The following is a 26,440-nucleotide window of genomic DNA, read 5'->3' as shown; positions in this document are numbered from 1 at the left end:
CATTCTGGGATTGGTTTTCCCAGCTCCAAGTCTGAGTAATGTAAGGGACTGCCTCCAATTCTGCTCACCATATATCTTCCCCCAATCTCTGCCTTTTGGTGACCCTTCTCCCTCCTTTGTAAGGTGGCAAGCAGCTCCAGAAATGTGTGGCTCTGCTTGTCACATTATAGGCCCAGTCCCAGCCACATCCAAAGGCCTCTCCTGAATTGCACTCACCTGCTGCATTTGTCCTTTCTCATCTTCTTGCTCTTTCTTTCTTTCTTTCTTTCTTTCTTTCTTTCTTTCTCTCTCTCCCTCCTTCTTTCTTTCCTTCCTTCCTTCCTTCTTTCTTTCTTTCTTCTTTTCCTTCCTTTTCCTTCCTTCCCTCCCTCGCTCCCTCGCTCCTTCCTTCCTTCCTTCCTTCCTTCCTTCCTTCCTTCCTTCCTTCCTTCCTCAGTGTGAAGCTAGCAATCAGTCTTACCAAGGATCATGGTACAAACAGTCCCAGGATTTTTTTTTTAAAAAAATTGCTGCGGAAAAAGGCCCTGTTCCCATCTGAGTAAGAGAAATGGTACAAACGGGATTTTTGATACAGTTCAGCTCTAGTATACTTTTATTTTTCCAGAGTGTGGAGCTCCAGTGTGGTCCTGCAGCAAGGCCAAGCGAGTCTTGTTAGTAGTGAGAGCAAGAAGGTGGTGAAGATCAGATGGGGCAGTGGAGCACAAGGCAGCAGGAGACCAAACATGCATACATGATAGGTAGATGGGGGGAGTTATAGCAGCTTTGCTATAAGTGTGGTTGGGCTGTCAATGCCCAAATTTTGATCACATGACATGGAGGTGCTCTAATAGCCATAACTTCAGGCACAGACCCTAAATCCCTTTGTTCAGTGCCACCATAACTTTGAACCTTTGCTGAGCAAATGGTCACACATTTTAGGATTACTTCTAGTTTTTATCATCTCTTATATAATTCAAAGTGTTGGTCATGACCTTTAAAGCCCTACATGGCTTTGGACCAGACTACCTCCGGAACCGCCTGCTACCGCACGAATCCCAGCGACCGATAAGGTCCCACAGAGTTGGCCTTCTCCGGGTCCCGTCAACTAAACAATGTTGTTTGGCGGGCCCCAGGGGATGAGCCTTCTCTGTGGCAGCCCCGGCCCTCTGGAACCAACTCCCCCCGGAGATTAGAATTGCCCCCACCCTCCCTGTCTTTCGTAAACTACTCAAGACTCGTTTATATGGCCAGGCATGGGGGAGTTGAGATTTTCCTTCCCCCTAGGCCATTACAAGTTATGCATGGTATGTCTGTTTGTATGTTTGGTTTTATAATAAGGGTTTTTAGTTGTTTTATTATTGGATTGTCACATGCTGTTTTTATCATTGTTGTTAGCAGCCCCGAGTATTATTATTATTATTATTATTATTATTATTATTATTATTATTATTATTATTCAGTTTTGGATTATACTGTGCAGGGGTGGGCTACTAGCTGGAACGCCTAATTGGGCTCGCCTCTGCAGTTCTTGTGGTCCTGTGAGTTCAAGTGGAGTTATGTTGTTGCGTCCATGCAGGTAGCAAAATCGTGCATGGAGACACAGGTGTAACTGGTGAGGTTTTTTGCTTCTACTTGGAAGCAAAATTTAGGAGAAAAATTAATTATGCCCAATAAGCGGCAGAGAAGTTATGTGTAATACATGAAAGAAACTAGCACACAGATTTATTTGGTATAGAAATATAGTCTGGGGAGATTGTTTATGACTATAATTCATTAAATCAAATTGTTGTTTTGCTTGTTTTGCCAGGTCAGTAATGAGATAACAAGAGATTATACAAAGCTAATGAAGCCTGATCATGATCAGTTGGTTGTATTCGGGATTCTTCTTCCTGAAGAGAAATACATCAATGAGCTAAAAGACCCTTCCACTGAAAAATATCAACAACTCTCTCAACAATTCATTTCTGAAGTAATTATATTACCTATACAATTTTGCTATACACTTTACAAGTTGCTTTTGTGGGTTGGAGATCAAGAAAGATGAACACTAGGAAAGGAGCCAGGATGCTTAATATTGATAAAGATTTATTTAAATGGTCCCTGTACTATATTTATTAAAATGTTCCCTATACTTTGGATTATGGTGAGGTGGGCAACGGATATGACTCAGAAAAATTTGCATTTGGTGGGCAAACCTCTCTTTCCCACTTAACCCCAGAATTGCTTAGTTTAGGCAAAAGCAAGGAAAGGTTATATAGAAACATAGAAACATAGAAGTCTGACGGCAGAAAAAGACCTCATGGTCCATCTAGTCTGCCCTTATACTATTTTCTGTATTTTATCTTAGGATGGATATATGTTTATCCCAGGCATGTTTAAATTCAGTTACTGTGGATTTATCTACCACGTCTGCTGGAAGTTTGTTCCAAGGATCTACTACTCTTTCAGTAAAATAATATTTTCTCATGTTGCTTTTGATCTTTCCCCCAAATATATATTAGTGAAGATTAATGTATTGGACCCTTGCTCAGACAAACATTGGAACTCTTTATCTAATTGGGATTAGAGCAGGAAATTTGTTATCTCATAATATGCAAGAGGAAATAGCTTGTCTAGTCAATCTCTTTCCCAGGTGTTAATCAAAAATGACAATTCAATTGAAATTAGCTAATAGTTAAACACTGAAAATGGCAGCCCAACATATCTAAGAATATTAGTCAATCGGTGCTCATTGTTGCTGTTCAAGTGCTCTGTGAAATATATTTTGGAAATGAAAAGATTCCTGTTTTATTCTTATCCAGAATAAGCATGCTAAATACCAACAGAAAAATGCATATAGAAACATAGAAGACTGACGGCAGAAAAAAAAATCTCATGGTCCATCTAATCTGCCCTTATACTATTTCCTGTATTTTATCTTAGGTTGGATGTATGTTTATCCCAGGCATGTTTAAATTCAGTTACTGTGGATTTACCAACCACGTCTGTTGGAAGTTTGTTCCAAGCATCTACTACTATTTCAGTAAAATAATATTTTATCACGTTGCTTCTGATCTTTCCTCCAACTAACCTCAGATTGTGCCCCCTTGTTCTTGTACTGTATTCAGTTTTCTATTACAAACACTTCCCTCCTGAACCTTATTTAACCCTTTAACATATTTAAATGTTTCAATCATGTGCCCCCCCTTTCCTTTCTGTCCTCCAGACTATACAGATTAAGTTCATTAAGTCTTTAAATATTTTGGTTTTTAAAAAGTAAAAGTGTTCCTAAACTAGATTTGAATTAATAATGGTCATATGTGTTTAGCAGTTATTTGAGAGCATTTCTCCCCTCTATTTGTTATTCTTGCTGTAACTATAAATAATCCTTGAACTCCTCATATTTTCTGGCCTTAGTCATAATGCTGCAACTATTTGCAACCTGATTAAGGGGAAGGCACTGTTTTAGATCTTACTTTACGTGTTTAGAAAAATTGAAACAGATTTTTATACCAGGCCTGAATCTGAAGGTCAGATGAAGTGGACAAGGCCATTGGAGCAGTGAGTTCTGCCACCTGCTTACTGGAACCGTGTCCCTCCTGGCTGGTTTCGGCCAGCAGAGAGGTGACACGGAGCTGGGTCCAGGAGATTGTCAACGCTTCTCTGGGGAGGGGGGTCCTTTCCAGATCCCTACAAAGAAGCACTTGTGTGCCCCCTCCTCAAGAAGCCTTCCCTGAACCCAGCCATTCTCAATAACTATCATCCAGTCTCCAACCTTCCCTTTATGGGGAAGGTTGTTGAGAAGGTGGTGGTGCTCCAGCTCCAGTGGTCCTTGGAAGACACCGATTATCTAGGCACTCAACAGTCAGGCCCGGCTACAGCATGGAAATTTTGGTCACGTTGATGGATGATCTCTGGCGGGCCCAGGACAGGGGTTTATCCTCTGTCCTGGTGCTTCTCAACCTCTCAGCAGCCTTCAATACCATCGACCATGGTATCCTTTTGCGCCGACTGGAGTGGTTGGGAGTGGGAGGCACTGTTCTACAGTGGTTCTCCTCCTACCTCTCCGGTCGGTCACAGTCGGTGTTAGTGGGGGATCAGAGGTTGACCTCTAGGTCTCTCCCTTGTGGGGTGCCTCAGGGGTCGGTCCTCTCCCCCCTGCTATTTAATATCTACATGAAACCACTGGGCAAGATCATCCAAAGGCATGGGGCAAGATATCACCAGTATGCGGATGAGGGGCGGCATACAAATCAAATAAATAAATAAACAAACAAACAAACAAACAAACAAATAAGTAAATAATAAATAAATAAGTAAGTAAGTAAGTAAGTAAATAAATAAATATACTTTTTAATCTGTATTTATTTATACATGCCATTGTTCAACTTACTAGAACATGGATTGAGTGATCTATGAAATAATGGTTACAATATTTCTACAATCTTATGAATGTACATATTTAGTATTCTGACAGCATTTTATATAGAGAAGAATATCTATAGCGAAATCACAGAAGATAACTGTAACTGTTATAGGGCTCGATTAAGCTAGAGACGCATCATTTTTCTAATTATACAGCCAAGTAGTCATTCCATAATATAAGTGCCTGATCAGATAGGCAATTTAGCTATAGTTTGATCCCTTCATATTTTGCCATGTTCTCACAGTGCTTAGATAATCTTTCCCTACTGCAGAATGTTTTGATTATTGCTAGAGTATAAATACATTGAAGATTTTTATTGAGAAAGAAGGAATACTGAGCTAGTCAAATTATTTTTTTGCCGACGAAGCATTCTTGATGTGGATTACATAATTCCTTCATTTTTATTTATTTAACTATAATGAGGGCTGAATCCAGAGTAAGAATAGCCACATGGTAGTTAAACAAAAGATTTGGACAAGGAGGAAACTGTACTTTTCAGCTTAAAAAAATGTAAATTTTAAATGTACAAGAAATTAATGAAAGTTGTGAAATTTTCATTAAGTGGGAAAGATTGGATTTGTACTTTTGGAAAGGGTAAAACTTTTTTTACTGAGGAATATTTAGTAAGTATAAATGGTCATCTTCCAAATCACATTCTAAATAGTTCTCAAAAAATTACAAATTGTGTATGCATGGGGTGAAAATTTATGTGACTTTATAATTATGTTGCCAGGACCCTTCAATATATTAATTGATTATATCTCTATGGTGCTTCTCATTGCAAAGAATCCAAAATTGTTCACATTATTATTTTCTCCAGTTCCTCCTCCATAAATCTTACTTTAGCTTCTAAGTATGTTGACAGCTTCCAGATCTGGATTTTCTACTAATTAATTTTCTACCAATTATGTTAGACCAATGCTTATGGCGTTTTCATAACTGCACTTCATGCTACATTTGCATGTTGTGTACATAAATTCCATTTCTCCAGGAGTTTGATCAAGGAAAAGCAATGACAAAACAATTCCTAGCTGGAACACAACTGGAAGCTGCACAACAATTGAATACACTGAATTATGATTACAGAGAGAGGAAGGGAAAGAGAGAGAGAGGGATGGAGGGAGAGAGGGAGGGATGAGGCAGAGAGAAAGAGAGAAAGAGAGTGAGTGAGTTTTGAAAATAAAAGGGTTTAAGGATCTGTGTCTCTATCTTTCACGTAGATTCAGAATGCGTATGAAGGTCTGCCTGGATACAAGAATATCTATGTAACAGAATTCAGGTATAAAATTTTATAAGCAATGAAAATTATTGTTAACATTGCCAATATGAAAATTCATATCTTGCCAATTTTCTTAAAATATTTTCTTCTCTTCTCTTTTCTCTTTTTTGTTGGAAAAGAGTTAGTTAATACAATATAGTTGATAAGCTTAAATGTGTTATTAACACTATATAACAGTATCTTTGCTCCATTGTTGATAGACTTGCACTAATCATATAGCTATGATGAGTAACAAAATAAAAATATATCAAAGAAGCAAAATTGGTTTAGTTTGTTCCCTTAGAGGCTACTTTATAGGTTGGACAGTACTCATTTGCTTTATTTAAGTACTAGTTTCTTACACATTTTCAAATAACTATATAGATCACAAAACTGTTATATGCATAATTTTGTCCCATAATTTATGCCTATTGTAATATATATTAAAATCGCTACCAGAGAAAGACAACCTGCTCTAAATGCTCTTTTGTTCTGTTCTGTTAAACATTCTGATAAAAATGTTCTGTTGGGTATCAAACTGAAAGGATAATAATAAAGTATTTTTACAATAAGATAGTTTAACAAACCCTCTAAGGGTAAGCAATCATCATTGATCGCAATATTAAAGCCTTCTGTACATGGGATGGTTGTGCCTTGCTTAAAGCCAGAAGAAGGTTGAAGCCATGTTTGTAGATTCCTGTGCATAATGATGCCTAAGAGCAGAATATAATCCGGGTCTGAATTACTCAAACAAGGTTATAATTTTATCAGACTTATTTATTAAAATACCAGAATATGCAAAACTAGAACCTAGCTGGCTACATTATATTAGGAGGAGAGTTAGAGAACAAGAGTTTGTTTCTGAAACTAGAAGCCTCCTAGATAAACACCAGGCAGAATGAAAGCTATGAGGAGACCCAGAATAAATCCCCAAATCTCTATCTACGTCCCTCTGCTCTTTAGTTTATGGTCAAAGCTGAAAGCCACAGGGAGCAAGATTAAAGCAGTAGAAAAACAAGCAATTCATACTTTTCTAGGTTGCAAAAAAGTACTTTAGGTCTGATTTCATGGAGAGCCAGCATAGATTCCTCTTTTCTGAAAAGACAAACCTTGAAATGAGTCAACTTCATGGGAAAAGCCAAGTCAAAGCTGATATGTGAACAAGCAAAAAAATAAAAATATAATAAATCTAAGGGGCTCCTAAACTCAAACCCTTCTAAGCTTATCATAGAGCAAGGAAAGCACGATCGGGTCTTATTTATTAATTTTTTTAAAAAATTGATTGCATAATATAGCACCAACATTTTTTGAAACCTTCACCCAGCATGAAAACAGAATCATTATTAAAAATGGTATGCAATAGTTTCATTCATACCATTTTGAATATAAAATACACTGATTTTGAATTTGAATGAGCTGTTCCAAGTTCAAAGCTGCTGTTCAATCTTTACTTCCAAAATAATTAAAACAGTTAATATTTAATATAAAAAACCCTGTTTCCAATTCAAAAGAACTGCTTTAAATTCAGAATAATACACTAAACTTTAAATTCTTTGCACTATTAATTAAATCTCAATTTCAATTTCTCTTTTCTCATTTTATGGGAAGTTTTGATTTATACATTTTAGTTTGGGAGCAATATTTCTAATTTATAACAGGTATTCTCTATCTTACCTTAACATTTAGGTCAACTCAGGATAACAGGTAAAGAAAATTTAAAATACTTTTTTCATAATGATAGCTACTTGTTTCCTTTTAATCAAATATTTTCCATTTCTGGGAAAATGTATAGGATTTACAGAAAAAATATTATCTTGAATAAGCAAAAAGTTATTTCAATAAATTTTAGCATTCTATAATACATTCAATGTTGTGGTAGATAGAATTCAACTAATTCTATCTATCTATTGAAAGATAGAATTCAACTAATCAACCAATTATTTGTAAATAGTTCTTTAAAAATATGTTTCTAACACAGTGGAAATTTAACAAAAACCCTCACACTAGAAGGGTTTATATTCCTAAATGCATTTATATAATCCATTAATAAGTATTAATAAGTATTGGATTGTCTTCTGAATTTAATTGCAATTAAGACACTATTATTTGTCTTTTCATGTGTAAATCTTGGTAAAAACTATCTTACGTCAAGCAATATAACTGCTGTCCGTAGACAATAAGAATAGTATTTAGACTGATGCTTAGATTTTAAAAAATCATTATTAGAAGGGATGCAAATAAATATATTATATGACTTGTAAACAAAACATAAACTGTAACTGCTAATGTATGGTTTAAATGACAATATACATCTTTCTAATTCTGACTTTAACAGGGTAGAAGTCCGGTATGCTCTGGTTTTTGACAGGAAAGCTATGAGCAATGTTATCTCGGATTGGATTAAACTCCAGCCAAACAAAGTGGAGCAAAACTCCTTTTCAGAAATTGAAGACAATTCAACAGTTGTTTATACAGATAGCGACTTCAGACATTACATGGCTGAGATCCTCCATAAGAACATTCTATTTGAAAATGCAACATTGTCCTTGGATCCTGATTCTCTCCAGCTTATTAATGGTATATAAATATTCGCTCAATGATTTCACTCTTAAAATAGGCAAAAACATTCTGATTTCTTAACATTCTGAATTTAATAAATGATAGTTTTTAAAAAAACCCTCATTTCTCTTTCTAAAAGTATATTTTATTTTAATGGATGGGTATCTGGTTCTTGCCACTGCTTCTGGAATGCAATGGTTATACAGTAGTTGAATTCCACTGTAAAATTATAATAATTCAGGATTTATAACTTTGAAAAATCTTGGATTATATAATTTTGCCTCTCAGGGTTACAATGCAACATTAAGCAAAACCAAAAAACATTAAGCAAAAACATTAAGCAAAATATAAAAACACGAGGTAAAAAAGAAAGGGAAATATAGCTAAAACAACTTCACACCAACACTATAACTTTAAGTGCATTTTCCATTTTCATATATCCCTTGTCTGGTGTTTTTAAAACTTATCTCTTTTTTTATGAGTTTATCAACCATAACTTTCTTAGTATTTCCTCTGCTTTCATTTATTTATCAAAAAGTGCCTGACTAATTCAACTCATTCCGACAAAAGCAGCACAAGGTCTGAAAAAGATTGCCATATATCAAAAATACCTCAGACACAATCAACACATGATTATTTTTATTTGTATCCCACCTTTATTGTTTTTACAAATAACTCAAGGCAGCAAATATATTTATCACACCTTCTTTATTTCCCCTACAACAACTCTGTGTGGTGGGTTGGGCTAAGAAAGAATAAGAAAAGTAGGTACCATTGTTTGTATTTAGTGGTTTGTTTGGTTTAGTAATTAAGGCACCAAACTAGAAAGCAGGAGAGTCTTGCTGTTGAACAGTCACACTGTCCTAAAATTATCCAGCTGGCTTTCAGGGCTAAGGACTTAAATTGATGGTCTCCTGCTTTCTAGTCTGGTACCTTCAGTGGTGGGCCCCAGCCTCAACGGTGGGGAACACCATTCCGGTGGTAGCCATGTAGCACGTAGGTCAGCACCAATGCTGGGCGTGCACGCGCCACCAATGCTTTTCCAGACCTATGCCTGCCCTGTTCACCTCTCGCACTGGCTCCCCCAATCCTCCGTGCTGCTGCCATTTGCCCCAAGAGCAAGAGGCGAGCGCGGCAAGCAGGTGGTGGAGGGTGCAAATGGCGGCGGGCAGTGGTGAACGGGCACTTACTTGTTTGCCGATTTCCAGTTTTTTTCATTTCTGCACATGCCGGGAATGGTAGCTCGCTCCCAAACCAACTTTGAAAACAAAATTGGTTTAAAAAATACAAACAATGCTATATCTACTTTTCTTATTCTTTTTATATTGTTACACCTATTGTGTTTGTTCTCAGCTTATTCTACCAGCATTTGTTACCTCTTTGAGTGTTACCTCTTTGAGTTATTGGTGTGTGTTTAAAAAATGCTGTATAATTTTTATACAAAGTATTTAAGAGTAAATTCTAGAGAACATGCACAAAAAAATAAAAAATGTTTTTAGTGGCTCTATTTGCTCTGATCATAGATATAATATACTCAATCCATCCTTTGTGTTCTTTGAAGCACTGTATACTTGTTCTAGATCTGAGTATAAAATTTTATTGGTAGTGTTAAATTCATATGCTCCCTTAATGAGATAGGGTTAGTAACAGGACTGCAAACAATTTAGAAATCAACATGTTTTATAACTGCTTTTTAATATTTTCCTTCTAAGAAAAGGAAGTGGCTCTTTCCATGACTGAAATTCCATCATGGATTACTGCTAAACCCATTGATGAAGTAAGTTGATTTTCCTGTCTTTCTATTTTATTCCAGCACAAATGTTTCCCAATTAGATGCTCAACAGATTATTGGATTACAACTCACATAATTAATAAATTTCATATCTCAAGAGTTTTAAAAAATTGCTCTAGAACGTCTTAGTACCCAATTATCTCAAATGTTTCAATGCAAGATCAGGTAAAACTTGTCCTTGCATTTAAATAAAAATAAAATTGTGATTCTTGACAGTTGTAGATAAATGGTCCAAACTTGTTTAATTGCTCTCAGTCTTTGTGGTTACAATATTTTGGTATATAATTGTGTACATTTTCTCTACTTTCTCTGCATTATATTATTTATTTGTTGAATTCCAAATAAAAAAAACCTTATTATTGATGGGTAATCACTGAACATGTGAGAATGATTTAAATTAATAAAAAAGCAGCTCTTTTGTCTGCTTTATGGGAATAGGACTGCAGTAATACCTTAACACAATTAAAAAGAAGCCTTCTTAGTCCAAATTAGTCTCTCTTAATATTGCATTTAAATACAAAAATATCCTCCGAAAGGTGTTTTGTTTCTTTCTTTTCTTTTTTAATTTGACATATTCAACTTGTAGTTTCTCCCAAAAGTAATACAAGATGCAGGAACGTGTTAAACACTAAGATGAAAACAGCGTAGCAAACTAGAAAAGCTAACATCTAAGACAAGACTTTTCCTGCAGAAAGATATAGTAAGTGGTAGAAAAGCACAACCAACTTCCATACTTGCAAAATTATATTGTTATTTGCTCTCACAATAAAAGTAGTTTTGATTTAAATGGCACTGGTTTCTTAGTCTACTCTACCCTGTAATATGAAACTGCTTTTGTCATTTGCCACCGCTATCCCCCCAGATGCCTCTAACGCAGCAGCAGGTTGCTCCTAGTCGGCCTGGTTCTGCCATCCAGTAGTGGCGGTGGGAAACTCTGGCCACCTGCCTGGGACACTATGTTCAGAAGCGTTGCGTGCACAGGCATGCACAAACTGGTAGTCATGGGTTTTAGAATTCACATATTTAAGAAATCACAACCCAAGATATATTTAGAATTCTGATTTGTCCATAGGTTTGTTTGAAGTTGTATAAACAATGTGAACTATAAGGTAATTTGAGGCATTATTATTATCAGCATTGTTTGTAACCGTTATGACTCTATATTTTAGGATCATGCCGTAGTATCTGAGTGGCCTTCTGCTGATAAGTCAACTGCAAGCAACATTTTGCCCTTTGACTTGCCAGGATCAGATCCTATCTTTGATAGTGACAATAATGTGTGGATAACACCAGATGGTTTTGTGGACTCTGAAAGTTCAAAACCTGATATTACCCTTTCCCCAGAAGATTTGCTTTTTATGGATGGGAAAAAATATATATATCCAGGAACAACATTGTTCTTTGAAACTGATTCCCATATAGACTTGGAAAGTCATTCTAATTTGTCTTTGTTAGATATTGGTAAGTCAACTTATCTGTATAAATTATAAGACTTAGGATAATATATTTTTTCAGATGTGTATATAGACAAAGCAATTCTACCAGAAAATTCTTGATTGGCTACTTCAAAATGATCTTCAAGAATTAATTGAAATGACAAGTTTTCACAATGAGATAGATATTGTCAGATTTTGGCACCATAATGGAAAATATTTTCATTGCATTGATAGAAAAGTCACATTTGCAATTGCAATCCTGTGCAAAAATATTTATTTATTTACATTTCATATTTACATTGCCCATCTCTCTCAAATATATAATATATCTTCTTAAGAATTACAGAAATTCCTTTAGTTTAATAGAAATTCTGATGTTAGGAAATCCACCAATAAATAGTAATATTTATTTATTTAGGTATATAAAGCTGCTCAGAATAATAATCTTCTGCAGCCATTCATGTTTTAAATTCCTGCAAGTAGATTTGTGTAATGTACTGCATAGAAATATTTTGCACAAAGGGGGATCCCTATTGGAGTTTGCAAATGTAATTGGTGCAAAGTGCAGTTGTCAGGGTTTACAAGACATATTGTAGCAATTTTGATTGATCTGCATACGTTACTAGCTAGTTTATAACTAATTTAAAATTAAGTTAACAGATTTGTCATTCTTTTCTCACATAATTTTTGCTTTTGCTCTTTTATTATTACAATTTTGATTGCTTTTTTATTGTCTCCCCGCTGTGTATTATGTCAATGACTTAATATTGATTGCTGCTTTCAGAATTAATTGACATATATGTACATTTCATATTTTATTCTTGAAATTAAATTAGAAGCATTTTTAAAATGAAAGAGATATACAATTTTAAAATCCTTGGGTAGTTTTATTCCCTTTACTTTGATTTGGCTTTAATGAAATTATCTTAAAGGTTTGCAAAAAAGAGATGAATTTCTGTCATTGATGAAAGAGGTTAAAATGCCCTAAAGAAACTGCAGTATTTGCTGAGCAACAAAGGATAATCTTGGGGGTTTTAAGGAACAAAATCCAATAAGGTCCATTCACAAAATGCATTCATAACTATGCATTGATTTTTTCCCCCCAGGACTTGAAAAAGAAAAAGAATTGGAAGATTTGCTTGTGCCTTCAACTGTTCTCCCTCACATTGTGCCAAAAGAAATTCTACCTACAAGTGATTCTGCAATTCCTCTCGGTCTTACATCACCAACAGCCTCTGTTTTAACAATAGAGCCTAACACTGAGGAAGAATTATCTACAACTATTTTAAAAGAAGAAACTCACCAATCTTCTATAAATAAAGAAAAGGATACTATTGATTATTATGGTTCTGGTTCAGGGCAGCATCCACAAACCAATTTAGAGACCTGGTTGAAAACGGAGGGATCTGGTATGCCTGACTATAATGAAACATACTTTACACCAGATTCTCCAAAGGATGATAGAATTGAGGATATACTGGATGCAACTGTTTCCCAATCATCTCTTGACACAGAAGTCACCTCTGATGAAAGAGTTGTGACATCTACTGAAATATACACCATAATAAAATCAGAGCCTTCCACTCAGGAGGGTGAAATAATTTCTGAAGTAACAGAAATCTATGACCTAATATTAACAGAACAATCACCGAAGAATCACTCCCATACAACCATTACAATAAAAGAATTAGATAAGACGGAAATAATTTTATCAGCATATTCTACCGTGGAAAGCCCAGTGATTCAATCGCCTGAACTTGAAAAAGACTTGGTCACAAAACAACTGGAAGTTACGGATCAAGGCTATGAAGTCACAACTTATTATTCCCATGAAATGAACCCGGAAGAAGGAATTATGATTGACAGTCATGTAGAATTACCAACCAATGCCCATTCTACTGAAATGATTGGGATATCTAGGATTACTCCTGAAAATCCCAACAATGTAACTATCCCTGCCCGTGCTTTAGTTGTATTCTTTAGCCTTCGAGTTACTAACATGATTTTTTCAGAGGATTTGTTTAACAAAAATTCCCCCGAATATAAAGCCCTAGAGCAAAGATTTCTAGAACTGGTAAGAAATAATAATTATTTTTGTTGGTATTGTTTTAGCATGTGTGATCATTGGAGGGGCATACTTAACTTGGTTTTCGTAGGACAGTTTATAAGACATTTAACTTAATGACATGCAATGGCTAATTTGCACTTTAATTTGCTACGCTCATTTCAGTTCATAGACACAGACAATTCAGAGACAGTTATAAAGGAAAAGGAAAAATGCAAACAATCAGATCTACCTTCTTCATACACAACTTAATATTGCTTGTCTATAGCTATTCAATGAACTAACATTAACTGAAATTATTACAGACATATTCTTATTTTAATTGTTTTATTAGTTAACTCAAGCTTTGGAATATGTGTTATTGTTTACTATCAAGATAGATAGATAGATAGATAGATAGATAGATAGATAGATAGATAGATAGATAGATAGATAGATAGATAGACAGACAGACAGACAGGTAAGTTGGTAGGTAGGTAGATAGATAGATACGTAGGTAGATAGATAGGTAGGTAGGTAGGTAGGTAGATAGCTAGATAGTTAGATACATAGATAGATAGATAGATAGATAGATAGATAGATAGATAGATAGATAGATAGATAGATAGAATTCTTTGTTAGCCAAGTGTGATTGGACACACACAAGGAATTTGTCGGTGCATATGCTCTCAGTATACATAAAAGAAAAGATATATTTGTCAAGAATCATGAGGTATAACACTTAAAGATTGTCATAGAGGTCAAATAAGCAAGAAGGAAACAATCAATATTAATAAAAATCATAAATATTGCAAACAGCAAGTTACAGTCATGCAGTCCTAAGTGGGAGGAAATGGGTGATAGGAATGATGAGAAAAATAGTAGTAATAGTAGTGCAGACTTAGTAAATAGTTTGACATTGTTCAGGGAATTATTTGTTTAGCAGAGTGATAGCATTCGGGGAAAAACTGTTCTTTGTCTAGCTGTCTTGATGTGCAGTGCACTGTAGTGATGTTTGAGGGTAGAGTTGAAACAGTTTATGTCCAGGATGCGAGGGGTCAGTAAATATTTTCACAGCTCTTTTTTTGAGTCGTGCAGTATACAGGTCCTCAATGAAAGGCAGGTTGGCAGCAATTGTTTTTTCTGCAGTTCTGATTCAACATACGTTGCCCATCGTGTGCATTTTATAACTATAATTTCATAACTATAATGAGTAAAAGGGTTAGCAGGTAAAAGGAAAAGTTTATTCAACAAAAATGATTGTAGCTATCTATAGGCGCATATATTAGGGTTGGAAGGGTTATGGTGTTTTAAGTGCATCTATTTAAGTTGAATGTATGCTTTTACTTAAATGGTTTAACTTTCCTTTTTTCCCTATGCAAACGAATTTAGCTTTCCTTTAAAAATTGTGATATTTTGTTCCCTTTGAGGTCCTTTAAAATGCTGATTGGTCACTTCCATATCCTAGAATATCCTGATCTGTTTTATGTAGAAATAATGGAAAAATACCTTGTATTTGTCACTATATCTACCACTAATAAAAATTAATTCATACACATGGTTATAAAATTAAATGGCTTTTTCCACATGTGGCACAGTTATTGATACTATTATTTTAAAAACAATATATAACCAGGAATATGCATACATGTAGAGCTCATAGAGCTCACATTGTATTAAGTATTTGCTGATTTGTTGACCAAATTATTCATTGAGCAGCCTATTTCACATGTGATATTACATAATAACATAATTTATAATGTACAATCAATATAAGCTAAGTGCATACATAGTATTAAGGCAAATCCAATGAACCCAATTATAGTTTAGGGCAATGGGTTAACTCAAAATGAATGGATAGATATATGAGTTATATTTATATTTGTAGATATATTTCATTTATATATTGTTTTTCCTGCATTATAGCTGGTTCCTTATTTGCAATCAAATCTAACTGGCTTCCAGAATCTGGAAATTCTGAACTTCAGGAATGGTAGTATTGTGGTTAACAGCCGAATGAAATTTGCACGGCCTGTGCCTCGCAATGTCACTAATTCTGTGTACATGATTCTGGAAGATTTTTGCAACACAGCCTATCAGACTATGAACTTGGCTATTGATAAGTACTCCCTTGATGTTGAATCAGGTATTAAAAGATTTTTTTTTGTTCCATTAGCTTATTTTCAGTGAGGCAGAAGACCTGCCAAACAGACTTTAAGATTGCAAGAACAACACAACAGGATTCAGATAACTGAACACTATCAAAACCATTTTCATCTCGCTCCATTTGTATCCAATTATTATTCCATGTCAATTTTTTCAGACCTCAGACTTCAAAGTAATATCAGCACTAGAGATAAATGCTGTTGTGCAAATTTTATACTGTTCCATTTAACAAGAATATATAATGGTTTGATATACAGAACCAGAATAGCAATGAAGCTCTGATTACTGGGTGCTACATCAAAGCACAGGAGAATGTGCTTCTATATATTTGGTGCATGGAAGCTACAATGACAAAGGAGGCATTGTTTGTAGACCTCTTGTGTGTATCTTATGGGCCTCTTAGGAAAATTTATTTATTTATTGGATTTGTATGCCGCCCCTCTCCGTAGACTCGGGGGGGGGGGCGGCTAACAACAATAATAAAAACAGCATGTAAATCCAATACTATAACAACTAAAAAACCCTTATTTTAAAACCAATCATACCTACAAGCAAACATACCATGCATAAATTGTAAAGGCCTAGGGGGAAAGAGTATCTCAATTCCCCCATGCCTGATGGCAGAGGTGGGTTTTAAGGAGCTTACGAAAGGCGAGGAGGGTGGGGGTAATTCTAATCTCTGGGGGGAGTTGGTTTCAGAGGGCCGGGGCTGCCACAGAAAAGGCTCTTCCCCTGGGCCCCGCCAAATGACATTGTTTAGTTGACGGGACCTGGAAAAGGCCCACTCTGTGGGACCTAACTGGTCGCTGGGATTCATGCAGCAGAAGGCGGTCCCTGAGATAATCTGGTCCGGTGCCATGGAGGGCTTTCTAGGTCATAACCAACACTTTGAATTGTGACCGGAAACTGATCGGCAACCAATGCAGACTGCGGAATGTTGGTGTTATATGGGCATTTTTGGGAAAGGCTATTATTGCTCTCGCAGCTGCATTCTGCACGATCTGAAGAATGCTGACTAACTTGTGTACTTGCTTCAACCACAATTTGTTTTCATGTTCCCAACAAGTTTTTAATGTGTCAGTTCCCTTGAGTTAACAACTGTATTTTAAAGATTGATCATTAGTTTTTAAAATTATAGAACTATAATTTTAAAAAATTAATCTCATTTTTACTTTGGATAAAGTTGTTTGTCCCAAAATAGAGCAGCAGCATATTAGCGAGCGATGCCGCCCAATCCCATAGGACTCAGGGTGGCTTACAGCAATAAAAACAATACAATGATACAATAATAAAAAAGATATATATGTATAAAATATACAGCTTTATATCTTTATATAAATATCTTTATATTCTTTTAAAAAATCTACTTCTACAGGGAAAGTTGTATACTCCTCTGCTATGCATTCATTTTTTCTTATCATTTTCAGGAGTCCAGGCTGACCCTTGCAAATTCCAGGCATGTAATGAGTTTTCGGAATGTTTGGTCAACCAGTGGAGTGGAGAAGCTGAGTGTGTTTGTTATCCTGGTTATCTAAGCATTAATGGATTGCCATGTAATAGCATTTGTCTTCTGCAACGTAATTTTTGTCAAAATGATGGAAAATGTGATATAATCCCAGGGCAAGGAGCAATATGTAGGTAAGTACATAGTAATTCAGCTGGCTTTTTGAATTAAAAAAATGAATAAAATCACAACTATTATATTTTTAAATTTTAATAATTTTTATCTCACATGTATTAATTTTATAAATAACTGAAGGCTGAAAACAGGCCTAATACTTCTTCCTTCTCCTATTTTGACTATAATAATCCTGTGAGGGGATTTGAACTGAGAGAGAAAGACTGGACCAAAGTTACCCAGCCAGCTTTCATACCTGAGACAGGACTAGAACTCACAGCTTCCTAGTTTCTAATCTGGTGCCGCAACTACTAGCCAAAACGGGTTCTTAATACTTTAGTTATGATTGTATAACTGTATAACGTATGAGCAATTGCTCTCTTGTCAGCCTGCATTAGCTAAAACTAGTACAGTGATACCTCGTTTTACAAACCCCTCGTCATACAAACTTTTCGAGATACAAACCCAGGGTTTAAGATTTTTTTGCCTCTTCTTCCAAACTATTTTCACTTTACAAACCCAAGCCGCCGCCACTGGGATGCCCCGCCTTCCGCCTTCCGTTTTTGCGCTTCTGGGATTCCCCTGAGGCTCCCCTCCATGGGAAACAGCACTTCCGGACTTTCGTGTTTTTGCGATGCTGCAGGGGAATCCCAGCAGCGCAAAAACGGGCACTTCGGCTGGCAAAAGGGGTGAGTTTTGGACTTGCACACATTAATTGCTTTTCCATTTATTCATATGGGAAACATTGTTTCGTCTTATAAACTTTTCACCTTACAAACCTCATCCTGTAACCAATTAAGTTCGTAAAACGAGGTATCACTGTATTTGACATTCTGTCATTTATTGCGACAGTAGAATAACTAACTCATTGCTGTTTTTCTTTTTCACCATCCTGTTGGCACAAACAATAGATGTCGTGTAGGTGAAAACTGGTGGTATAGAGGAGAGCGCTGTGAAGAGTATGTCTCAGAACCACTTGTTGTGGGAATTGCAATAGCTTCAGTAGCGGTCTTTCTTCTCATAGCCTGTACTGTAACTTTCTTCCTGGCCAGAACCCTTCGAGACCAGAACACAAAAAGTGAAATTGAAGACTCCTTTGTGTAAGTATCAGCTGAAGGTTATTTTGTGTTATTCATTCATTGGTGCTGAAGAGAGGACAGGCAAACCCACAATACACAGAGCATAAATATTACATACATTTATGAACAGTGCCTTTTTAAAATCCAAGGAACATCTTACTGTTTTTCTAGGCCAGTGTTTCTCAATTATTTTCTGTTACGCCACCCCTAGGAATAAGTAAACATTTTGTGCCCCTCCCAACTCTCCGTTGGGACGATTGTTTGCAACATTCAGCACGTTTTCACTGAAAAAATTCAAGCGGCTTATGAGTGTGATTGGAGTATAATGTGTTTAAGTGATGTCTTAATTTATTTGGCTTCATGCTGTCCGCTGCTAACATTTTTAGACACAGTAAAAATAGTGGTCTTTTCTCGTCTCTCACCGTAGTCAGAGTGAAGCAAGCGCTACATACGCTTTGTCATATTTCCTCATCTTAGCTTTCAGGAGACTTATGTTTGTCTCATTATCTTCATCTCTCTCCTCCTTTCTTTTCATCCTTGTTAAATGTTTTTCCATGGGTGTCTTTTAAGGTTTTGTTATATGCACTTCATATCTCCTACTCTGTGCTGTGTGCTATTGTTTGGTGCAAAAAAACCCTACTCTCTGTGGCAAAAAAGCATGTTTCCTGGAGTCACACGTCCCCCTGGCATCGCTCCGTGCTCCTCCAGGGGGGGGGTCTGCCCACTATTTGAGAAACACTGCTCTAGACTCGAGGAGGTAGCCGGGTTGGCGGTGGAGTTCCCCAGACTTATTGTCTTGGGGGACTTCAACCTGCCGTCACTCGGCGAAACCTCTGGGTTGGCACAGGAGTTCATGGCCACCATGACAGCCATGGACCTGACTCAAGTAGTACGGGGTCCGACTCATGAGGGGGGGCACGCACCTGACATGGTATTCCTTTCCGAGCAATTGAGCAATGGTCTGAGACTAAGGGGCTTAGAAGCAGTGCCTTTGTCATGGTCAGACCATTTTCTACTACGGCTTGACTTCCTGGCTCCAATCCTTCCCCGCAGGGAGGCGGAACCAATGAAGATGTTCCGCCCCAGACGCCTGATGGACCCAGAGGGCTTTCAGACGGCGCTTGGGGTTATTCCAGAGGCACTCATCCACAGTTCGGCGGAGTCTCTTGCGGAGGCCTGGAATACGGCTGCTGCGGAGGCTCTCGACCGGATTGCGCCTTTGCGACCTCTCCGTGGCGCTAGACCCCGTAGAGCCCCATGGTTCAACGAGGAGCTCCGGGAGTTGAAACGCCAAAAGAGACGTCTAGAGAAGCGATGGAGGAAGAGCAGGTCTGAATCTGATCGAACACTTGTAAGAGCTTTTATTAAGACTTACAAAGTGGCGCTCAAGGCGGCAAGATGCGCGTACCATGCCGCCTTGATTGCATCAGCGGAATCCCGGCCGGCCGCTCTGTTTAGGGTGACCCGCTCCCTTCTTAACCAGGGGGGAGTTGGGGAGCCCTTGCAGAGTAGTGCCGAGGAGTTTAACACGTTTTTCGCTGATAAAGTCGCTCAGATCCGGGCCGACCTCGACTCCAATTGTAAAACAGAGTCGACTGACAATGAGTCAGTCGAGGTGACTGGGGCACGTACTTGTCCACCTGTCTGGGAAGAGTTTGATCTGGTGACACCTGATGAAGTGGACAAGGCCATTGGAGCTGTGAGTTCCGCCACCTGTTTACTGGATCCGTGTCCCTCCTGGTTGGTCTCGGCCAGCAGGGAGGTGACACGGAGCTGGGCCCAGGAGATTACCAACGCTTCCTTGGGGAGGGGAGTTTTTCCATCACTCTATAAAGAAGCGCTTGTGCGCCCCCTCCTCAAGAAGCCTTCCCTGGACCCAGCCGTACTCAACAACTATCGTCCAGTCTCCAACCTTCCCTTCATGGGGAAGGTTGTCGAGAAGGTGGTGGCACTCCAGCTCCAGCGGTCCTTGGAAGAAGCCGATTATCTAGGTCCCCAGCAGTCGGGCTTCAGGCCCTGTTACAGCACGGAAACCGCTTTGGTCGCGTTGATGGATGATCTCTGGCGGGCCCGGGACAGGGGTTTATCCTCTGTCCTGGTGCTCCTCGATCTCTCAGCGGCTTTCGATACCATCGACCATGGTATCCTTCTGCACCGGTTGGAGGGGTTGGGGGTGGGAGGCACTGTGCTTCAGTGGTTCTCCTCCTACCTCTCTGGCCGGTCACAGTCGGTGTTAGTGGGGGGTCAGAGGTCGACTCCGAGGTCTCTCCCTTGTGGGGTGCCTCAGGGGTCGGTCCTCTCCCCCTTGCTATTTAACATCTACATGAAACCGCTGGGTGAGATCATCCAAGGACATGGGGTGAGGTATCATCAATATGCCGATGATACCCAGCTTTACATCTCCACCCCATGCCCAGGCAACGAAGCGGTGGAAGTGATGTGCCGGTGCCTGGAGGCTGTTGGGGCCTGGATGGGTGTCAACAGACTCAAGCTCAACCCGGATAAGACGGAGTGGCTGTGGGTTTTGCCTCCCAAGGACAATCCCATCTGTCCGTCCATTACCCTGGGGGGGGAATTACTGACCCCCTCAGAGAGGGTCCGCAACTTGGGCGTCCTCCTCGATCCACAGCTCACATTAGAGAACCATCTTTCAGCTGTGGCGAGGGGGGCGCTTGCCCAGGTCCGCCTGGTGCACCAGTTGCGGCCCTATCTGGACCGGGACTCATTGCTCACAGTCACTCATGCCCTCATCACCTCGAGGTTCGACTACTGTAATGCTCTCTACATGGGGCTACCTTTGAAAAGTGTTCGGAAACTTCAGATCGTGCAGAATGCAGCTGCGAGAGCAGTCATGGGCCTACCCAGGTATGCCCATGTTTCACCATCACTCCGCAGTCTGCATTGGCTGCCGATCAGTTTCCGGTCACAATTCAAAGTGTTGGTTATGACCTTTAAAGCCCTTCATGGCATTGGACCAGAATATCTCCGAGACCGCCTTCTGTCGCACGAATCCCAGCGACCGATTAGGTCCCACAGAGTGGGCCTCCTCCGGGTCCCGTCAACTAAACAATGTCGGTTGGCGGGCCCCAGGGGGAGAGCCTTCTCTGTGGCGGCACCGACTCTCTGGAACCAACTCCCCCCGGAGATCAGAACTGCCCCTACTCTTCCTGCCTTCCGTAAACTCCTCAAAACCCACCTTTGCCGTCAGGCATGGGGAAACTAAACATCTTCCCCTGGGCACGTTGAATTTATATATGGTATGCTTGTGTGTGTGTATGTTAGTATAGGGGTTTTTCTTAAATTTATAATATTTTAATTAAATTGGATTATGTATTGGATTGTCTTTTCACTTGTTGTGAGCCGCCCCGAGTTTTCGGAGAGGGACGGCATACAAATCCAAATAATAAATAAAATAAATAAATAAAATAAATAAATATATATTAACAAAAGCTTAAAGAAAAACTAGTTTATAAATAGAAGGTTCATAAATGAAGGAGAAAATATATGTCTTACAGTTTTGCAGCTTTCTGGCTCTACTACTGGAAAAACTGAAAGTCTTGAACAATACCCGAGGCACTCTTTTATTCTTTTTGCTTTGTTATGAAGTTCTAGTTTGTAGAACCGTCTCCAGCACAGATATTGATTATTTATTGATCAGAGTGATGAATAACTCCTTTCACATGGTGTTTTAAAAAATACAGAAGAACTCTGCACTGTACCATGTACCTCACCCTCCAGTCTTTCAGTGTTGATCGGACAAGTTTATAGATATGGCAATCAAATCAATTCAATTACAGCTTTCCATAAAAAATTATTTATGAGATAGAAAATGGAATGAGGTTCATTCAAATTCAGCTATACTTAGTTTTCAGGTTTTCCAGTCAACTCAAGGAAGTCGGGGTGAAGGACAGCAGCATACATTTCTGTTGTTCTCACTCATTTTTCCCCTGACTGCCAAATAATAGCTTTTGTCAACTCAGTTTTGGGAAATATTATACAAAGAGTTGTTTTACATTTATTCCGTTTGTTTTCTTTATAGGCAAGGAGACAGTCTTTCATCCATTGAATATGCAGTGAAATACAATCCAATGTATGAAAGTGATACCACTGGATATAGTCACTATTATCGGAGATGTCCACAGCTAACTTCATATAGCTCCACAAGTAATGAGACATCCACTGAATATAGCAGTGATGAGATCAAACATATTTATGATAACAGAGAATTAAGTAAGGAGGTATGTAACTACTTTTCAACTTACAGTATATTTGTTTCATTTTTCACTTTGTGCATCCCAAGGATTTAATAATTCTAACTAAATACACAAGTGGTGAAATCCAATCTTTTCCCCTAGCAGTTCTGTGGGTGTGGCTTGGTGGGCGTAGCCTGGTAGTCATGTAACTAGATGGCCATGGCCAACTTGTAAAATGTGGTGAAACTCACCAATGCTCTTGCTTAGCAACCAAATTTTTTGGCTCAATTGTAGTCATCAGTTTTTCTTTCTTTCTTTCTTTCTTTCTTTCTTTCTTTCTTTCTTTCTTTCTTTCTTTCTTTCTTTCTTTTTTCTTCTTCTTTTTCTCACTCACTCTCTGTCTCTCTCTCTCTCTCTCTCTCTGTGAACCTCTATCTGTCTGTCACTCTTGCACGTGTGTGTGTGGGGGCAACTGGCTGTTCGCCTAAGGAGGGTTTAACCAGATGCAGAAGTGCACAGCTTCTCTCCTACACTAAGGCTCCAGCCATTGCTTTGCCATGTGTCCTCTGTGAATGAGAGTCATAGTCAAGGAGAGAAGCTGCATCCTTTTGCATCCTCCTTAAGCAAGTGGCTGGTTTCACTCCTATACTAAGGCTCCAGATGGTTGCCAGAACTTTAGTGCAGGAATGAAGTGACCCTCTACCTTCATGCCACATTTTCATGCAAGACAGGCTTCCCTTTCTGCTGCTTTGGGCTAGAACTGCCTGCCCTCCTGAAGCAACCCCACCACTGTTCACTTTCTTTTCATGGCGGTGCCACTCGACAGTGCTCAGGGAGGGTAGGCTAGTGCAGATGGATATGTACAGCCAGGCAGGGAGGAAAACCAGTGGTGACAGCCCCTTCCAAGTGCAGCTCAATGGAGACAAAACAGGCAAAGCAGGCAAAGCAGCCCTGGCACACAGGTTACTGCAGAGCTGCAATGGTCACTCATCCAGGGTGGCCTCAGTAGGGGTTGCATCAGGCTCTCTGACCACGCCATGTCCCGCTTCATCTGGCTGCGCAACTACAAGTGTAGTGACCTGGTCTTCAGCAACATGAAGGCTTGCTACTTGGGTAAGCACCATCACCCAGGCTGAAGGGAAAGTGCTGTGGACTCTGCCATGGCACAGCTAGGTCTCATGCTCCCTCTGCACAGGAGGCTGCCAGCCCACTGCCCGCCAATGGCTTCTGCGCCTCGCTGGTGGGAAGTGGCGCCATGGCCGAGCCTCCTTTTTCCTGAGCACTGTATTCCACATGCCCAGTTCCTGGAGTGGTGGCAGTGGTCAAAGAGAGCAGTCAGGTGGCCTGATAGGAAGCCAGTGGGTTGCTTTGGATCTCCAAGTGCTGTGGAGCTGGCACTGGAGACCTGCAGGCCCAGATGGAAGGTGGCCTTTTCTGCAGCCTCCCCTTCCCTTCTTTGGATTGCCCTGCAGGGGAGGGGGGTCAGCCTTTGTAGAAATGGGGCAGGGTGGCATGAGAGAGCAGTGACTGGGGGACTGGTTCAGGGGTGTGGCCAGCCAGTGGTCATACCTGGCCAGCCAGTGGTTATACCTGTTCAGAAACCAGGCCATATGTCCCCTACCGGTTCTCCTTAACTGGTCCGAATCATTAGCATTTCACCCCTGGAATTTACATTTTCAGGTCAAAATGTGGGATTCAAATTTGATGAAACAATTTTTAAAGAACACCATATAGCATTTTCTGATCATTATATATTATTGAAATAGGTACAGAATACTCTTACTGTGAATCATAGGGATTTGTTTAGGATTATTGTACAGTTGCTATGATTCCTCCTCCCTCCTATTTTTTTACAGGAAATTCAGGACAGACTAAGGATTATAGAACTTTATGCCAAGGATCATCAGTTTGCAGACTTTGTAAAACGACATCAAATGTGACTTAGGTATCCCTCCCCCCCATAATTTCTTTATTTGAACCTGCTTATTATGCAACATGATTGACTCGGAAAAAACATGTAAAAGTATAATTTTATTTCTTTACATAGTGAAATGAGTACCATTCTACTTGAAGTTTCTTGGCTACTTTATTAATAGCTAAAACATCATATTATATTGTACATACTCTCTCTTGGTCTACTGCATCGGTGTCAAACTCGCAGCATCATGATGCCCTCAACTGATATTTCCTAATGTTTTTCCCATTCATGGAGCTGGGGTAGGCGTGGCCTGCAAGTGATGCATCAAGCCCAGAGGCCTCCAGTTTGACACCTCTGGTCTACTGCATGTACTGATGTTGAATTTTACTGTGGCCTTTTGATGGTTTAAATTTATATTGTGCTTCTGGGTTTTATTTCATTTAGTTTCTGTGTTACCTTAAGAACTAAATTGGCCAAAGCATTTAGAAAAGAGCTGAAAAATAACAAGTTATATAAAATTAACAACAACAATTGAATAAACTATCTATCATTTTTAAATAAATGAAAGCCAAGTGTCTTGTATCTAAATACGATGCAGCCAGTCACTTCTTCCCCAATTTAGGGCTAATTTATGATTCTAGAGGTGTTTCAGCTTTCCAGTGCTTTGACTATAGAGTCCAGTGCTTAATTGCTCTTGAATTGTTAAAAAAAGAAAAATCCAGTATTTAATATGGGACCATATCACCTGCATTTATTTACTGGTATTTTCATTCTATTGTTATTCTGTTTTGCTTAAATTAAACCCTTTATAGTTTAGAATGCTTTACATTTCTTAGAATGCAATAGAATGGATTCTATTAAAGGACGACAGCTGATATGGCATGAAAATGGTTTTTGATATCTCTGTTATGATATCATATTCATAAAGCCATGACATAATGATATGCAGTTTAAGTATTCTTGAGAAGAAACAGGAGACTTGGATTTATAGATATTCATTCTTTCTCTAGTGTAGTAATTCTACCAGAAGATAATGATCAAAGACATTATACAAACGATACTCAGAGAAGTCAAATCCCTTGAATTTTGAAAGACAATTCAAATGTATATAGATGATGCAGGAATACTTAAATCTATTATATTGGGAATTGGGAATTATAAATGTACTTTTAGCAGCAAGGAGAAAAAAGCAAAAGAAAACAGGGAAAGGAAAAGGGGGCAAAAGATTATTGTATGTAGGATTTACAAAAAGGTTGCTAGAAAGAAGAGTTTAAATGTTGAGTTGTGCTATTTGTATTTGTGATACAACTATATTCCAGCAGCTACCAATATTTTAAATTTAAAAAATAATATTTTTGAGAAATGGACCTGGGGATTTCCCATCACTCAACAACATCTGACTTCATTCATGTGGATTATTTGGACCCCTTTTGTCAGGATTTAGTGTTGATTGCATTTTTAGATGATTTCTGGCAGACATGGGGTTACGGTTATCCATCCATCCTAACTCTGCTGGATCTCTCAGCGGCCTTTGATACCATCAATTATGATATCTTTTTTGAATAGGCTCTGGGAATTGGAGTAGGTGGCATTGTATTGTGCTGGTTGTCTTCTTTTTTCTGGGGTCAATACCAGTCAGTGTGGGAGGAGGAGAAAAGATCCTCCCTTTGCTCTCTACTCTGTGGAGTGTAAAAGGTATGGTTTTATCTCTTTAATGCACAAAGCATTTGGATGAGCCCATCCATCACTATAGGGTGAGGAATCATTGGTGTTACTCAATTTTTAAATATATGGCCTTGGTGAATTACGTGAAGTCGTTGATGTTTTATCCTGATGACTCGAAGTGGTAGGGATCTGGATGGGGAACAATAGGCTTCAACAGAATCCTGTTGGGATTGAATGGCTCTGGGTTTTTGGCCCTGCCAATTTTGGGACTCTGCCATCTTTGATACTGGATGGGGTGGCACTGCTCCAAACAAACCCAATGTGCATC

At 38.7% G+C, this 26,440-nt stretch overlaps 1 protein-coding gene across 1 annotated transcript in view; it reads left to right on the top strand.

Moving 5' to 3' along the window:
- The window catches only part of IMPG2 (interphotoreceptor matrix proteoglycan 2), a 54,365-nt gene extending 29,896 nt beyond the window's left edge, over positions 1 to 24,469 (top strand). The window contains exons 10-21 of the mRNA XM_070751542.1: positions 1,787 to 1,948; positions 5,605 to 5,663; positions 7,329 to 7,346; positions 7,978 to 8,219; positions 9,914 to 9,978; positions 11,163 to 11,454; positions 12,536 to 13,503; positions 15,400 to 15,619; positions 17,067 to 17,277; positions 18,169 to 18,357; positions 22,376 to 22,574; positions 24,386 to 24,469. Of these exons, the coding sequence (XP_070607643.1) occupies positions 1,787 to 1,948; positions 5,605 to 5,663; positions 7,329 to 7,346; positions 7,978 to 8,219; positions 9,914 to 9,978; positions 11,163 to 11,454; positions 12,536 to 13,503; positions 15,400 to 15,619; positions 17,067 to 17,277; positions 18,169 to 18,357; positions 22,376 to 22,574; positions 24,386 to 24,469 (2,709 nt within the window). The remainder of the gene's footprint in view (positions 1 to 1,786; positions 1,949 to 5,604; positions 5,664 to 7,328; positions 7,347 to 7,977; positions 8,220 to 9,913; positions 9,979 to 11,162; positions 11,455 to 12,535; positions 13,504 to 15,399; positions 15,620 to 17,066; positions 17,278 to 18,168; positions 18,358 to 22,375; positions 22,575 to 24,385) is intronic.
- The last annotated feature ends 1,971 nt before the right edge of the window (positions 24,470 to 26,440 follow it).

The sequence above is a fragment of the Erythrolamprus reginae genome, chromosome 4, assembly GCF_031021105.1.
Source record: "Erythrolamprus reginae isolate rEryReg1 chromosome 4, rEryReg1.hap1, whole genome shotgun sequence".
In the NCBI taxonomy this organism is placed as follows: Eukaryota; Metazoa; Chordata; class Lepidosauria; order Squamata; family Dipsadidae; genus Erythrolamprus; species Erythrolamprus reginae.
The sequence above is the reverse complement of the archived record's forward strand: the minus strand, read 5'-3'. Positions and strand labels throughout refer to the sequence as shown.